The sequence below is a fragment of the Maylandia zebra genome, linkage group LG10, assembly GCF_041146795.1.
Source record: "Maylandia zebra isolate NMK-2024a linkage group LG10, Mzebra_GT3a, whole genome shotgun sequence".
NCBI classification, from domain to species: Eukaryota; Metazoa; Chordata; class Actinopteri; order Cichliformes; family Cichlidae; genus Maylandia; species Maylandia zebra.
The window spans coordinates 10399204-10411941 of NC_135176.1; the positions used below are offsets into that span (position 1 = coordinate 10399204).

Here is a 12738-nt window from a genome sequence, read left to right on the forward strand (position 1 = left end):
AAGTAGAAAATTCGAGAATAAAGGTAAAATACTGCTTGATCTTGGAATAAAATTGTCGGCAATAAGATAAAATTGTTAATTTTCGATACTTACTTGGTTACCAGATGCTAAAAGAGAAATTATCTATCTGTTACCTGACACAAAAAGTAGTACATTCTCACAAATTGTGGCTTTACTATTAAAATTTCTATTTATGTTCTCAAAATTTCAACTTTAATTATTGTATTTTTAAAAATATGATCCTAATACTCCTTCATAGGTTTCCCTGGTTCCAAAACCCTAATTAGATATTGGCAGGTTGTTAGAAGTTTTTAGAGAGCAACCCCCCCCCCCCCCCAAATCCCATTCTGTGATGTACATGAGTGTCTCAGCCACACCTGACAGTTTGTATTTTTGCCCTCTGGTTTCAAGAGACTTACTTTTCTGATACAGAATTTAGTGTGCGTAATTACTATGGAGGCGTAAGTTTTGTGCCTACTTTATTAGTCTAACTACAGTGAACGAGCTACATTATAGTTTAGCTCATTTATATGCTCATGCAACTGGTTGTGCATGCTGTTTAGTTTTCAGTGATGCGAGAGTCTTAATGTGAGTTTAAGGAGTTAAAAAGAGACTATAAACCAGACTGAATGGATGCAGAGGTGCACATTTTTCTGACTTCAGGTCTTAACATAGTCTTTTTTGGCACTCTTGCATATACTAAGGATCAATTAAGGATATCATTTGCATTGGTAATAACTGTATGCTTATTCACACAGGTCCCAGATTTGCAGTCACATTTGCATTTCCCCATTGTTGCACACGGACAAAGCGCAGGAAGCACAAATGAAAGCACAAGCTGTCATAGACACAGTTTTTCCAATATACATATATTTCATGATGTTCATCAATATAATAAGACATTGATAGATTTACACTACAATTATTTTATGTACTTTAGTTTCTCATTCAGTCTCCTCTCCTTTGCGTTGAGTCAACCTTGTTAAGTTTCTAATCCCATACCAAATGACAGCACAATAAATGTATCAATAAATAAAAGCAAACAGAGAAAAAACATACAGCCCAGCACATTGCCCGTGATCTTCCAGTCCTGTCCCTCCTGTAAGGCCAGATGACCAGAGGCAATATGGACCATCATCTCAGAAAACCCACTCCCAAAAAGACAAAAAAAAAGAAAGAAAAGTCTTTCCTCAAAAATAAACTGATTTAAACAAAAAATATATCTGGTAGATACAAACAGCAATCTGATGTAAACTGTAGAGTCATTCTAAGCACTCTGGACTATTGAAAGGTAAAAATACTTTCCCCTGCCCTTCTAACTTCCCATTTTCTTTACCTTTACCCATCAGTGCTGACACACAAAAACTCAGTGACATCTGGAGTTATTACTAAACTGATGCAAAATAAAAACACAATATTTGGTTTCAAAAAAGGAACAAAAGAAACATGTTAACATATGTTAAGTAGAATATTGTGAATTGATAGCCATCAAAAGAACATTCAGAGACTCAAAAGGTTCCCTCCTATTGCTGCGTTCACCCCCTTTAGGGCTTAATGGCGAACATTTCAATAAGGTTGCGGATTTTGCTTTGGTCTCCTTCTTTCTTGCTCGTTTGCTTTCAAAATTTGAATTACAAATTCAAGAGCCCTGTAAAAAAAAGGGCTCCAAACACTTATTCCCCCTAAATGACCTGAACACAGCACTGAGATCACTGAACGGTTCTTGAGGCTGACGTAAGACAATATTCACCAGTGAATCATATTCCCATCCCGCTTGAAAATGAATGAGTCACAACATTTTAAAAAGAAGAAGAAAGTGCCACGGTGTTCAAATTTATGCACACTTCTTTTCATACAGACAGTAAAGCAACAGAAAAAGAGAGCAATCACTTCGTTTTCACTATTGTGACCAATAGGGTTGAGCTCTCACGGGACAACAGCTGGATTTATGGAGAACACACAAATCCTACCCCAATCAGTAGTGTTATACCACTTCAGTCCACTGTATGGTTAACTCCTGTAAGATGGCTAAAAGGACTACATCTGTAACCCAATGATGATTTGATATTGCCAAAAATATCCAATTTTACTTTTTCTCATGCAGTTTTTGTCCTTGTACATATTATGGTAAATTTACTAGTGGCTTAAACCTGAGGATATGGACCCCTTATCCCCAAAACACCCCCATATTACAACACCAAACAGATGCAGATTTCACTGTTTTTCTCGGGTTTGTCTAATAGCTGTAGTTTGTATCTTAATTTTTATGTCTTCTGAAAAATTGGCAGCACTGTGGAGACACACAAAAAAGAAGACTTGTGCTATAATTAGTTATAGGATCATGTGTCTACAAACTAGTTACAGATTAAAGAAGCTCCTCAAACCTGGATACACATAATTAGGGGAAGGCTAATGTAGTTTTGAGATTTGAAGCATGCGGTCCTCAAGTTTTGGTTTAACTTGCATACGTTTAGTAGGATGGCACACTCACAAGCCGTAACTGACACACCACATAAACAGTGTGTACGAGTTCAAAGTTCCTATAGGTAGAGTAAGGGTGTAAGCTATCTGAGACAGACTGGGATAGCTTGGGTAACATCTTCCTATTCGCTTGTTTTTGATGGCAATTGGCAGCATAAGCATGGAATTCTGGTCTTTGGTAATCTTCTGTGGTTTGCTTTTGCTTTGTTTGGGGATAAATATATGTGTATGTGGGGGGGGGTGTTAAGGTTGGAACGGGCCAACAGTTCTGGTAACCTCTCTGTTCATCGTACTTCAGTGATCAAGGAAACAACGTGCCTTCACTCTGAGAGTTAAGCGGCCTAATCTGTCAGGATAAACTGGGGATATTCCCAAGACTGAGCTATTCTAACACACACACATGCACACACACACACACACACACATACACATTAAAGCACTTGTGCACACATACACTCACACGCGCAGACAAGGAATTTCGAAAAGTGAGTTGAGCAAAGAGGGGCAGGTTGGTTTACTCAGGTGGTGGGGAAGATAAAAAGACACAAGGCTGCTAAGGCTTTATACACATTTGCTCTGAAATGCTGTATTTCCTTCAAAACTAAATTTCAGGACTGTGGCATCAGTGGCAGTAAAGGATAAACTGAGCGGTTTCCTGTTGAGCATTTATCAATGCTAGGCCGGTACATCATTTCTCTAAACGCAATATAAACTTTAATTCACCACAACCTCAAGGGAAAATTCTAAATCATCCCGCAGCTGAGAGCGAAACCTTTTCGGCGGTTTTGAGAAATGAAATGTGTAAAAGGCCTTAGTGTCCCACAGTGTCTGAAAATTAAAAAAAAAGAAATCAAGTGCATCTATATTGCCCTGCTCTCCTGCTCCTAGAATAGCCGAAATGGTCACGCGCAGGAGTTAGATGCCGAAATCAAGTTACGTAAGAGTTCAAGACCAAACCAGTGAGGGCACCAATGAAAGAAAGAACTGCGATAACAGAAGCCTCTCCCTTTGATGCTTGGCAGTGTGTAACGCACAGAGCTGAATTACAAAAAACACAGCAGACAGAGGTAAAGAGGAGCTCGCTGCCAGTTAGCAGCAAATGGTACTGATTGCACACTTCCTCTTTACCTGTCTGTTTCACACAAAAATATACTATAATTAAAAAATAGAATCTATATATTTAAAAAAGAAAAAGGCCTTGACTATAGGGAGACACACCGAGACAAACCACTGCTCTAGCAAAATGCTCGTCTTAGGAATGCTACTGTTTGTTGTTTGTTTTTTTTAAATTGTGACTTACTTGTCTTGTCGCTAGCTAACCTTTGAAGGTTAGCAAACTGCTCAAGTAAATCTAAAACTGTGAATCTGACTAATTAGCCCCTGTCCCTGTTGCTAAATCTACAAGGCTGAATTGTCTTGTTTTATAATGTGCTCTTCATGTGGAGAGGTTTTTTTTTTTGTTTGTTTCTTTGATTTTTACTGCACCAGGACCTGCTTTGGCCAGGCTATGGAAGAGCCAGACAGCGCCATCAAAAACAAGGTAGCTTGTGCATTTGAAGCAGACTCCTCTTCTGCAGTCCCTCCACACCTACTAAAAGTGTGAGGGGGATGGGGGGAGATTGTGTGACTGGAAATAATTGACACTTACTGAAAAAAAGTGACTGAAGACTAAGACTAAGGCCTTTTAGTGTCCACACTGGGGAAACGTTGCTGTGTGCGAATTCAACAATTTATACAACGGTACCTTCACAGAATACATCTCCAGAATATAAGTGTGAGTGTGTAAGATAATACCTCTAAAAAAATAATCTGGACAGTTTCAAAGTCTAATCCTGCCTATTGAAAATGTACCCTTACAGCTATTTAACTTTTTTCTCCAGTGGTTTGCACGACTGACGTTTTCGACAATAGGTTCATCGCATTTTTTGTTACTTTTTTTTTTTCAAGATACTTACACTTACATGTGCTACAGTAAGAGCGTTTGCACTAGACTGCAATGAAGGAATGTTTTCGAAATAAGACACTACGTAATATTTAAATAAAAAAAGAAACATCTACAGACATTGGTCCAAATGTACTATGGCAGTTTCGAAATTATCACAAGAAATTGAGGTGTCCAAGCATGCCAAGAGACAGAAGGTGGGGTGGGGGCATAAAAGACGCAACAGATGAAAGTTATTCAAGAGGGAAATTTCAAAAGAGAAATGGAGGTTAATGGGAGGATTACATGGAAAGGGGTCCGGAGGGGTGATGATTATTAGAGCAGTTTCACAATTCATGCATTATTTGTACGCTTGATGGATTATCAGTGAGCGTTAAATCGCTCAAAAAGCCATAAAAGAAGCTAAGACTTGATTTTTGTTTTTCACGGCATCAAGTTATCGAAATCCTGAGCCGAACAAGGAGTAACCTGGAGATTTTCTAAGGGCAGTTCTTTCTGCAGATTAGCTCCAATTTCTGTAACTTGATGTCACTTTTTTTTTTTTAAATGCAAGTTTTAGTTCTCTGGCTTGTTTTGCTGGATGCGAGTAACCCAGACAAGATGAAAATTTGTATCCCAGTTGAATGGAGGCGAACTCCACTGTGCAAAAATACACCAAAAAGAGAGGAGAAGCAAGGGGACGGAAAGATGATGAAAAACATGCAAAAAGTACACACTTCGATTAATAGGCAGTAGTTACCGCTGAAGCATACGTAAAATTAATACAAAAAATAAAAAGTACAAAATGCACACGCACCGCACGCACACACACACACCTACAAAACGGTATATATCAGAATAAAACTCTACAAAGAACTATATATATATCAGTTATGTAACAATTATCGCCAATCGTTGTTTCCTTTTCTGTTGATGCATCGTCACAAGTGTTTGGTTCTCAGTATGGCAGGTTAGAAAAGCCAAGAGTACCCAGAAAGGAGACAGGGCCACACACTCACAGGACAAATATTGACAGGGGTCCAGAGGCGAGGTGGTGGAAGTGGGGGAGCCGTGGGGGCCCTGACGGGTTTAGGGGTGTTATATCAAGGCTAATTGGGGAGATGTAATTATATATAGAGAGAGTAAATTAATCATCTGCAGTTAATTTTGTCATCAATTCGAGGTTGTTTTTTTTTCTGTAGCAAGGAAGTTAGGATCAGACTGGGGTAGGAGCAATTCTTCTTAGGTGCTGAAGTACACTGTAGAGACATAGAAGAGAGGAGAGGTGAAGGAGGGTAAATCGCTGCATGGGTTAGGAGATTATAAAGGCAACTACAAAGAAATGTATGTGTATTACAAATAAATAACACCATTGAAATAACTGTTATATCTGTTATAGAAAATATCAGTGTGCTTCTTACCAATAATGACGATGAGGACAATCACACATATCACACCCAGGATAATCATCATCTGTAATCAGCAGATTTCCAGAAAAAAACAGAGATTTTTAATAAAAACTCTTTAAAGCACTAAAAATATCAATATCACATAAATATCACATACAGCACACATATAATTTCTACCAGTGACACACAAAATTAGGCTCAAGAGCAAAGTTTATAGCAGAAACTGATGGTTGTAGTTGGCTCCATGTTTGCAGAGGCTTTCTGTTTCACTTTGATTTTTATTCTTTTCTTTTTTTTTCATTTTGTCTGTAAACAGACAGACATTTGCTATTCAAGTAAGGATGTCTGCATGACCTCACCTTGGCATTCTTCCACCAGTATTTATTCTTCAGTTTTGCAGCGCTGGTCTCAAACTGAGAGGCTCCAGCCTGCAGGGCATCGGCCCTGTCGTCCAGTTCTGACAGCTTCTGATCACGCTCCAGAACCTTGTCCACATTTACACGCATGATATCCACCACCTGGGGGGGAAACACACAGAGCAGTGTGGTGTAATCGGCCATCAACACAACATGACTGCATGTAAGGGTTACTAGATATAGGATATTGTTTATATATTTTTATAGCAAAAGCTGTTTGAAGACTTGGAGAAATGATAGAGGAGTCAAACCCACTACTTATTATTAAATGTTCATTTTTTTCAGTTCTTTTTTTAGTATGTGAGGAATGAATGAATGAAATGAAAAGCATGAATGCCTGGCTGTGTGTTTGCACTGTACTCACCTCATCCACCTGTGCCTGTGTCTGCTGCAGACGGCGGTTGCTGGTGAGGTTGGGAGGCTGATTCCCTCCCTCTGGTGCAGGGGCTCCGGCGGCTGGGGCAGACCTGATGATAAACAAATGCAAATATTCAATAGCATGTTCATCATGTTAAATTCCCACATTACTCTACAACAGAAATGGAAAAAAAGCCACAAGTGTTTTTTTTGTGATGCGGTGAAAATTAGTCTACAAAAGAATGAGTCATGCTCCCCAAAATCTTCACAAAAACCTAAAGAGGCCATCGAGTGTGATGCAACAGATGTGGAGGTTTCACAATGTGTCAGTTCTATATGCTAGTATATATCAATCCACTGAACTTGTCCTCTTGGGCTAGATGAGCCTGTTCTTTGACATTATGTACAAACGGTGACCACAGTGAGAGAGTGTCATTTCACAGAGTGGGAGTGTCATTTACCGCTAAAAGGTCAACATATGTATGTATATATATATATATATATATATATATATATATATATATATATATATATATATATATATATATATATATATATATATATATTAAGTCAAAAGGGCCCAAATAGTGAAACAGTTTGGGTAAAATGACCCTACATCCCAACCCAGATGTCTCTTCATCATTGCCATTTCTAAACCTCCTGTGCAGAGTTCCACCACATGGCAGTTTCAGAATAGTTTCTCTGCTTCTTTTTGTCTTAGTGAAAAATACTTAAATTTGTCACCGCTGATGCAAATGTCATTTATATTTATTTGAAACTTTAGCCTTTTCTGTGCTGCTACACTACTTGTGATTCAGGTATATCCATAGTTTTTGTAGTATATCAATAGAAATAAAAAATATCCACTTTGAATCCTCTATGACACGCATCTCATGACTGAGATGGAGAATGAATGGGCATCAGGCGCAAATTACAACCGCAAATATACTTTTTAATATTTTTTTCAGGAATAGTTTGTGGCTATTTTAAACATAACCTTTAAACATTATACAGCTTGATGTAGAATGTATAACGCGGTCGCTACAACTCCTGAAATGCAAGTGAGAAAGTGTTGAAAATACTTAGATGGAGTCTGATCTAATGCTTACCATTTGCTTCTATAAATCCAAACTAAATCAATGACCACAAAGTAAGATCGTGAACAAACACTCTATGATAAAGCTAAGCTTGTAGCATCTTACGAGAAATATACCTTAGCTGTAACTGAGCTACTTCACTAGTGCGAGGGGAAACTCTGTATAAAGGTCACCTCTGCACACTCACAAATGACTAATCCTTTAACAACAACAAATCCTTTCAAATAGTTTACGTGGTGCTGCTGGTGGTCCCTATGAGTCGCCAAGGAAAAATTATAACAGCTAAATGTCATATTAATAATATTATTTGCCTTAAAATACAAACATGTGCAAAATACTGATATTATTTTATTTTATCAGACTAGTATGACTACTATTCTATAACTGTATATTTACAGGCATGAATGTACAATAAAGTTGCACAGATATATATATATAATTACTATGAGCTCCCTCCAACTTTCCAATGGGTCCCACCATAAAGGTGTAATGTGTACAGAGGTTCACACTGTCATCACCTCTAAACTAGCACCAAGAAGAGCTGCTAGTGCTGTGACGAGGTTTCTCACCAGCTTTCACATCCTGCGAAAACTGTGTGCTGCTGATTTGATCAACCATTTCTCATCTGTGTGCAACTTCAGAACATAATCTAAAACCTTTAAAGTTTTAAAGTTAAGAAAACAAACTGAAAATAAACTAAATAAAGTGATTTCATGCTCTCTGTATTTTTTAACAAAGGATATATTGTTTTCATTTTAATACATTAAAAAAGGAGACATAGTTATTTTATAAATGACTCTATCAGCAATCTGTGTGCCAGTATTCCAATTCAATCGCACTTTGAGATTGTAATCAGTGAAAACAACAAAAACAAAAAAAACATTTAATAAAAGATGCAGTTTGGTCTACAGTCCACTGCTAATGTCAGTTTTCCTATGAACGCTAAATATATATTTAACCTTCTTTCAAGATAGTGCTTTTAAAAATAGTCTTGCCCTGTGGAGAGCTGCTGCAACACTGATGGGACTTATTAAGGGGGGCCCTGATGATATGAGGAAGCTTTTCAACATTTATGCTTGGTTTCCTTAAGCCAGAGTAAGATTGGCAGATAGACAGACGTTTAACTCTGCAATTGATTTCTGTTTGTCGCTGTCACGGAAAAGCATGCCGCCTGATTTTCAGCACTGGAGAGCGACATTTCAGCACTGGACAGCGCAACAGCAGTCCACACTAAACTGTCTGATCCCAGCATATCTGTGCCAGTCTGTTTGATGCTGGGCACTGGATCCTAACCTACACGACTTTCATGTGTGACCGTGTACCCACACAGACCAGGAAACACGAAACATCCCTGTTCACCGCGAGCAGGACGGGCCTGTAAAACACCTACAGCACTGCCAACGTCGAGGGCGGGGAGGTTCCTTATTAGGGAGGATGTATTTTAAGCTCTTAAATGCACAATAACAACCAAATATGGCGACAAATGTAACTCAAAGCCCAAAAAGAAAACACTAACAGGCACGACGACCCTGGTAAATGACAGGTAGTGTGTCGGAACCAGGCTGCTTCACCCTTAAAACTGCCTGCTATGCTTATGCTGACAGTGAAGGCTGTGGCGGCTACTTTTCCTCAGCCCACCCTTTCTCACCGTGCGGTCAAAAACAACAAAAAATGGACAATAAAGGTGCGTGAAGAAAGACATTTACATGCTTCATTTACCCACGAAGACCCAACAACAATGAAATGTGGTGAGATATACAGCTGTCCGCCCTCGCACTACAATCGACGACATACAGTAGGAGGCTAGGCTATCCCCACCCCCCGCTGTAGGTTGCAAACATCACGTAAACTAGGCCTAAGACTAATTCAGAGCTAATAATAACAGTCTTTGACAAGTATTATGGTGTATTCGTCGAAAATCGTCGAGGGTGTGTTCAACAGGCTATCCAAATAGTCTGGCGCTGGTCAAACAGCTAGTATGGCTCGTTCAGCGTTATGTCCTTGCTGTTTCTAGAATCGGCCAAATCGTCACCTGTGACTGGGCAAGGGAAGAATAATGCACTGGAAATGTTGAACAAGGGGACACAGCTTTAGAGAACACGACGTCTTTTCCCTTCTTAATATTATTATTAACAATAAGAAATAAATAAATGTATTTTAATTAGCCCGTGGGTATAATCACACAGACGGTGTCCTTTTCAAATCAAACCAGTCCAAACTGGAAAAAAATGCGTACGTGCTGGCTCAAGTCAAATGTAGCTCACGGCAAAAGAAAAAAAAACAACAACAACTAATAATAATTACAACAAGGAAAAAGACAGTCGACAAAAACGTTCACTGCACACACACTGGAAATAAGGCTAATAACGCGTTTAATAACAGTTAAACCCGACCCCACCGTCTGCTCTAAGGTTAGGCCGACGCGTTAGCCTCTTCACTTTTGGGTCATATTATCAGAAAGAGACAGCTGTGAAATGAGATCAAACTGCGATATTTCTCCATGATCAACACAACAGCAGAGATTAATAACCATCTCAGTTTATGACGGCTGAGGAACACTGTTCACACGCCACAAATCCCCACAAAGCCTCCCAAACACCAGTCGTGAGGACCAAATTGCAATTAAATAAATTCGGATTTGACAAAAAAAAAAAATTAAAAAAAATCAGCGAGCTGTACTTACATTTTCCTGGTAGCAGGGAGACAGCTGTGCTCTAATCCGGACTGGAAATGTTAGCGCGTGCTAAGTGGCTGGCAGATGGATGTGGATGTGCCTTCTGCGCTCCTCTCTACCCTCTGGCAGCCTTTGGTTGGTTATTGTGGCGTTTGCCTGCCTATATATCCTAGGAGGAGCACTGAGTTTGAATCTGCCACTGAGAGGTGTCTCCTCGCTATATATTTCTTCTTCTTTTTTTTCTTTTTTAAAAATTATCTCTATGTCTACAGATTTGCGGCACCTGACAGGCTATTTACTAGAGCCCGGTGCTGTCGGAGACCGTGCTGTAATGAAGGTGTAATAACCCTCCGCCTGGATTAGGTGGACAAAGATGGCTCGGTGACGTCAATCGCGGCGACTTTCATGTTGAAATGGGTGGCCGGAGACTTCAAACACGCCATTTTAGCGCCCACAAAGCATCGTTTTCAACCGTGGGGGCTATTATTGGGGATCTGCTCGTGTTTCATTTAAATACATTGCATGTTGCGGTCACATTTGGGGTTCTAGCTCCTCAGAAAGGAGCTTTTTCTCATGGCGAGTCTGTCTGTCAACAAAATGGCGTTCCTCGAAAGGGGGTGTGGCGAGATAAGCAGTAGCCTAGGTTATCATTTATAGTAAATATGAATGTGGCTGTTAAAATATATATATATAAAAGTCCCCAAAGTTCATAGAATAGTGTTACTGGTGTTTATAAGTTTATATAGGTTCATGTAATGTTCAGTCTTCTGTCAGTTTGGGCCAGCCGTGCCTATCTTCGATATCTCCACTACACACACACACACACACACACACATATATATATATATATATATATATATATATATATATATATATATATATATATATATATATATCAAACTGGCATAAATCTGCATTGTAATAGCTTTGATACTGTAACGTGTATATGTACAGTTCATGTGTGACAGGCTGGTACAAGCTTGACCTTTGTGGACAGTTCCTACATCCCAAGGATGATTAGTAGAAGTTAAGTAAAACGAAAGGTCAAGCATCAAAAAGTGGTTTTGAAACATTATTTTTCTGCAGCCTTTCTTTTTATTTTATCGTGTTTTGTAATGACTTCATAATAATGAAGGTTCTAATGAAGGTCCTAATTGGTCCTAATTGGACCAACCATCACCATGATGGTGATGGTTGGTCCAATTAGATCTTGATGACGTAGAATTACACCTTAAGGAAGTTTAAAGGTCAGCCTTTAAAAATAGTTATTGTTTGTAGGTCTTGAGAGCTCTTGACAGCTGCCCCAAATGTATTACCTTCAAAGATGTTCCAAGTTGAAGATGATAACGAGGCAGAGTTCAATTAATGTACTATAAACCCTAAAAGAGTGGAAGCTGCTCTCGCTGCTGCAGGATCAACACAGTGTATGGAAATCAATGTGCCTTAATTATGTTTTACCTTTGGCTAAAAAATATATATCTATAGTGTTTCCATTACAATCTGTGTAATGAACAACTGTGTTGCTGTGCAAGACTGGGGGCATCCTTGGTAAAATAAATAACACAAAGCGCAGTTAAATTTAATATGATCCTATGTGACACACCAATGGGCTTGTTCTGCTGCATTAATAAACCACACAAACTGAAATACCTTGCAAGACTAAACAAATGTAAGGTTGAAATGGTGAAAAACAGCCCGTTTTCTTTAATTCTCTGCGTTGGGTCCGTTGATAAGGTTCAATCATGATAAAAATGTCACGCTAGAAGAAAATTTAACAAGACCATGTAAATGTGCACTAGATTGCTTGTCTAAAATTTGGCAAATACAACTTATTATGGTGTTTGGGGTTACTGTTACAGAGCTGAAGAATCCTCTTGTTAGCCTGCAGCATATTCTCAGAGGAGCTGTAGGTGCTCACACTCAACCACTTGGTGGCATCAAAAGGCAGCGTTACTTCACTGCCCACCCCCTCACAGGCTAACTATGCACTGGTAACTATCCCCTTCACAGTGATGACCTCAGTCACGATGTGGAACATGTTGTACAGCTGGCACTCAATAAAAAATTGAGAAAACCCAGCTTGTTATTATGATGTTTTGTTTTTTCATTTCGTATGTATAGAAAGCTTTGAGACCTGAACACAGCTAATCAGCTGATGACGAAATAACACCTTTTTTTTTTAACTGTGCAGCTTAAGTTGTATTTGTAGACTTAATAATATGTTTGTTCCTTTTGTTAATTCTTGAAAAGACACAATTTAAATCGGCACGGATTTTCTACGTGTTTGCTTCCAGTACACCATACAGCAGATTTCACTGTCAAGCCTTACCTTTAGACTTAATTTTGATATCTTTCAAATGCACATTGGCTTTAATGACTTAAG

The 12738-nt window shown here is 38.9% G+C and overlaps 1 protein-coding gene across 1 annotated transcript; it reads right to left on the bottom strand.

Annotated features, from left to right (window-relative positions):
• Positions 1-844: 844 nt before the first annotated feature.
• vamp2 (vesicle-associated membrane protein 2) lies at positions 845-10713 on the bottom strand. Its single transcript, XM_004557328.5, has 5 exons — positions 10365-10713; positions 6592-6694; positions 6171-6329; positions 5824-5875; positions 845-5661 (listed from the first exon to the last, which is right to left on the bottom strand). Coding segments are annotated over exons 1-5 (333 nt in total). The 5' UTR covers positions 10367-10713; the 3' UTR covers positions 845-5644.
• Between the last annotated feature and the right edge of the window lie 2025 nt (positions 10714-12738).